At 37.2% G+C, this 4,868-nt stretch overlaps 1 protein-coding gene across 1 annotated transcript; it reads left to right on the plus strand.

Moving 5' to 3' along the window:
* Positions 1–1,650: 1,650 nt before the first annotated feature.
* Positions 1,651–3,465, plus strand: LOC137402270 (general transcription factor II-I repeat domain-containing protein 2-like). Its single transcript, XM_068088764.1, has one exon. It carries the CDS (start codon positions 1,651–1,653, stop codon positions 3,463–3,465), a length of 1,815 nt encoding a protein of 604 aa, XP_067944865.1.
* The last annotated feature ends 1,403 nt before the right edge of the window (positions 3,466–4,868 follow it).

A 4,868-nucleotide genomic window follows, 5' to 3' on the forward strand; every position in this document is an offset into this window, starting at 1 on the left:
GGTCATTTAAGGAGTCTGTAGTAGTAGGTCAGTGACAATCAGCTATTTACAGTAAACATATTTTACTCAAATGGAACCTGTGATCCCTAATTACATATTTCATATTTAAAATATGTTGGTGTTTAGTGTATAATAACAATAATACAGTAATAATCCCAGCAAATAATGGCTGTACATTGGCAACTTTCCATCTTTTGAAGGGATTTTACCCTAAATATAGAGTTTTTATTATTAATCTATTCTGATATATACACTACAGCGCCATGACTTGTACTATGATGAACTAACTAATGTGTTTATTATTAATATAATTGATATCAGCAGATGGATTGGATGACTTCAATAGATACTAATAAGTACAAAGCTATTGGCTCCCTAACAGACTCTGTTCAATCATGCGCTGTTTCCTTGTTACTCCTCATGCTGACCTTCTTATGTCTTGTATCCTTCAAGTCTTATAAGATCAATTTGTAGAAACAAATTCATACAGCCTTTGTTGATGGCTGTTTGCTGGCAGCTAGTCGTGTTGAAACTATAATATACATGTTGGATATCTCGCGATAGCTGATGCTCATATTTTGTCATTTCACAATTTTACCTCTGTTTCATGGGGCTCCTAAGTCTTACTAAACAATTCAAGGCTATCTACAATCTTAACACGATATCACATAGGCTACCCCTTTTGAATGACAGGAATTGTCCATTAAATTAGTACTTGTAAATGCGGTATGTAGAGTAGACTTGTGTTTTTTACTAATTTTTATTCATACATTAAGTATCAAATAGCATCATTATTTTTACTGTTTGTGACAAATTACACAACTATGAACTCTCTAGAATTGACCAACATGTTGACAGCTGGTGCCGATTTTGACTGTGAATTTTATGTCTGTTTCTCCGACGTTAAAAATATAAAACAAGTTTTTCTAGGTGCATTAACAGGTTTTCACTTGTCCATTAGGTTTTTTGTTACCAGTCTTGGTATCCCTGTATTCAACGCGTAAATTTGTACCCTCAAATATGAAATTAAAATTCATAACATTTTTAATGTTTCCTGTTTGAATTGACAGTGAAACTTATGAGTGTAGATCAGTGCTGCCCAACGTCCGGCCCGCGGGCCGGATCCGGCCCATGAAGCCTTAGAATCCGGCCCGTGCGTCAGTCTTTAACTTATTCCTGTTATTAACGCAGAAGCTTACAACTGTTATTTTTCTTCGAAGATGATTGGCTACTAATCAATAGTTTTCAGTTTGAAGAATTCAGTAGTGTTAGGTCAAAAATTAGTGTCTTTGCTGACATTGAAAAATTGATAAAAAGTGAAGTATCACAGCGTGTACGATTGATTGATTCGATCGTCGAATCAAAAGCCTCAGGGCGCTCACCTCAGCTGGTTGAAGAAGGACTGCTGGGAAATTACCATAGATATTTCAATAGAAAACGCTGAACTTTTTACCGCTTATTGAAATATCTATGGTATTTTCCACCGAGGCGCGCACGCCTTATTGACTTTCCGCATCAATAAAACTGGCTTTTGAGGTGATTCAATTTCAAATATACTCCAGCACAACCTTTGATAAGGAAGCCTTCTTATACCGATGAGCAAATTACAGTAGTTTCTTTTTCACAATAAATTTCAAATTTTGTTCATCCATGGCGTCGGCTAGAAAAATCAGAAAAGTAGACAAGGAGAATCGCAGGTTTAACGAAGCATGGACAAATTTGTATTTCTTTGTGGAATCAAATGCAAAATGTCTTTGTCTGATCTGTGGTGAAACAGTCGCAGTTCTAAAAGCTGAAAATGTGAAACGGCATTACACATTAAAGCACGCTTCGACCCATAATCGTTATGAAGGAGATCAACGCAAGGAGAAAGCACTTTTACTTCAAAAGAATTTAGTCTCACAACAGAACATTTTTCGGAAAGTAGATGATGAATCGAAAAAGTACGCCAAAGTGAGTTTCGTCATTGCTGAAAAGATTGCACGCAACATGAAACCTTTTTCGGAAGGAGATTTTGTCAAAGAATGTATCACCTCGGCGATTGAAATTCTGTGCCCAGAGAAAGAGAAAGCTATAAAATGTGTTAGCTTGTCGCGTAATACAATAACCCGAAGGATTGAAGAACTGGCCAAAAATACGAAAATGCAGTTGAACGAACTTTGTAAAAACTTCGAAACTTACAGCATTGCCATCGACGAATCTACTGACATTACTGATACACCACAACTGGCGATTTTCGTGAGAGGTGTTGATTCAACTTTTAATATCACTGAAGAATTACTTGCTCTATGCCCCATGAAAGGAAATTGCACGGGTGCTGCTGTTTTCAAAGAAATCGACACTGCACTCGAAAAGGCGGGACTGACTTATGATCGTCTGGTGGGAATTGCTACCGATGGTGCACCGGCCATGATCGGCAAGGAGCAAGGCTTGCGTGGTTTCATCCAAAGAAAACTGGAATCCCTGAATGTGAGTAAAGACCAAATATTGTGGTACCATTGCATTATACATCAGGAATCACTTTGCTCCAAAATCTTTAAGTTTGATCACGTCATGGATAATGTCGTGAAAGCTGTCAACTTCATTAGGAGTCGTGCATTGAATCATCGACAGTTTCGAAATTTTCTCGATGAGATAAACGCCGAATTTTCTGGCATTCCTTACTTTACCGAGATCAGGTGGCTCAGCCGTGGACGTACTTTGAAACGCTTTTACGATATTCGAGAACATGTGGCAGCATTTCTTGAAGCAAAAGGAAATTTATGCATCAATTTTGATGACGACAAATGGATGAATGATTTTTCTTTTCTGGTGGACATTACAGACAAACTGAATGAGTTGAATGTGCGGTTACAAGGAAAAGAAAAACTCATCCATAATTTGTTTGGGGAGGTGACAGCTTTCCAAAAGAAACTGGATTTGTGGATTGCTCAAATTGCTGACAGCAATTATGCCCACTTTCCTTGCCTTCAGAAACAGTCGCACATTTCAACCATGAACCGGGAATTCTTTGTGAGTGAGTTAAAACGGATGCAGGAAGAATTTGCCAGGAGATTTAAGGATTTCCGTGCTTGTGAAGACCAGCTGAAATTTTTTTCAATGCCTTTTGACGTGGATCCTGCTGATGCCCCCGTTGAGCTTCAAATGGAATTGAATGAATTACAAAGTGATTTTGATGTCAAGAGTCAATTTTTAAATAGGAATCTGATGGACTTCTACAAATACGGTCTGCCTCACACTCAATTTCCAAATCTTACATGCTACGCAAAACGCTTTCTCGTTTTGTTCGGTTCGACATGGATGTGTGAATATCTCTTCAGTCGCATGCAATTAATAAAATCGAACAAAAGAAATTCTTTGAGTGACGCTCACCTCGAAGATGAACTCCGACTGGCCTTAACAAATATTCCGGCAGACATCGAAAAGCTTCTTGATGACTCGAAACAATTTCAAGTTTCTCACTGATATTTTCGTTCATTACCGGTTTACATCTAAAATGAAATTGTTTTATTATTGAAATACAAAGCCATTTGAACAATGTTTTTTTTAATCTTGATAAATTGTTGAATTTATTTTATAGAATTTAAGGCACTAAATCAAAATTTCTAATGATCATTTCGTATTCATGTAATATCTGGAGACTATAATCTTTTGATAGCAATAAAAGTAATAGAAATACATGTAGTATCATATGTAGGACCCCCTATGTTTAAATTGAGTTATGAATTATAATTGTATAAAGGGTAATTTCTATAAATAAAAAATACAATCAATATTTACAGTTCTGAATACTTTTCCAAACCATTTCAAATAGTTCTATTAAAGAATGTAAGACTAGAAATGTGAGTCCGGCCCACTGGCGTCATTTTTTTTTAAATCCGGCCCATGTTCGGAAAAGGTTGGGCAGCACTGGTGTAGATAAAGCATTCTAAAGAAGGGATAATAATAGTCAGTAGAGTGAATTTATAGGGGGTTATTTTATTAGTTTTATTGCTATAAGTGAATATCTTTACATTTGGCATTAGACCTCTTGCTATGGTAGTATCACAATTGTTTAAGCTAAATGCGATGGTTAGACAGAGTTGCCTGTAGGTCTGCCTGTCAGCTCGCCAACCAACTTGCCTGTCAGCCAGATTTCCCGTCTGTCGCTCACAACGAGTCGACGACAATCACACGATTTTGCTGATTTTCACCAGAGGGTGTAGGCATTAGATATTCCCTATGGATTGTTATACCTTTCTTTACAAGATTTCCTCCTCATGATGCCAACACCCGAACGAATTAAAATCGTTTGGCGAGGGTCGACTGTAGTTCTATTGAAGTGTTTTCTGATGTTTCTGCTCTAGGAATCCATAAGCAAGCATTCTGCTCAATCTCTGTAGGCCTAATGATCTTAGTTTTTAACCTGTCCTGGCTGTGTGCCAATGTTCTATAAATAAACTAGGACGGCTGACTCCTATCTGGCTAGTTGGGCTGTTCATTGCTCTGTTCATAGCATAACTCTCTATTTACTATTAGAATGATAATCATGTCTCTTTTTGTCCTTATTACAGATTCACAATTCACTGTTCAATCGAAAATATCTACAAGTCTGGATGATGCCAAGGAAGTAGATGACAATCTATATGATATAGTCAACACTAATGTCATTAGTACAGGTGGGTCAAAAGTTGATGCAGTGTGTTATGATGAGAATAATGGTTAGTCCATACTCTATAGAAGGAAGTAGGTCTGTCTGCAGCATGATCAAGTTAAAATGGTTATACAATAAATGATGTTAACATGATGCTTGTAAGGAAGCAGCGTGTATGACTGACAGCACATGACTTGGTTAGTGTCAGAGCATATCCTATGAAGAGTGTGGACAA

The sequence above is a fragment of the Watersipora subatra genome, chromosome 8 (assembly GCF_963576615.1).
Source record: "Watersipora subatra chromosome 8, tzWatSuba1.1, whole genome shotgun sequence".
NCBI lineage: Eukaryota > Metazoa > Bryozoa > Gymnolaemata > Cheilostomatida > Watersiporidae > Watersipora > Watersipora subatra.

Bases quoted from the DNA above. Each gene is read 5' to 3' on its own strand.
- LOC137402270 (XM_068088764.1), top strand. From the start codon at position 1,651: ATGGCGTCGGCTAGAAAAATCAGAAAAGTAGACAAGGAGAATCGCAGG.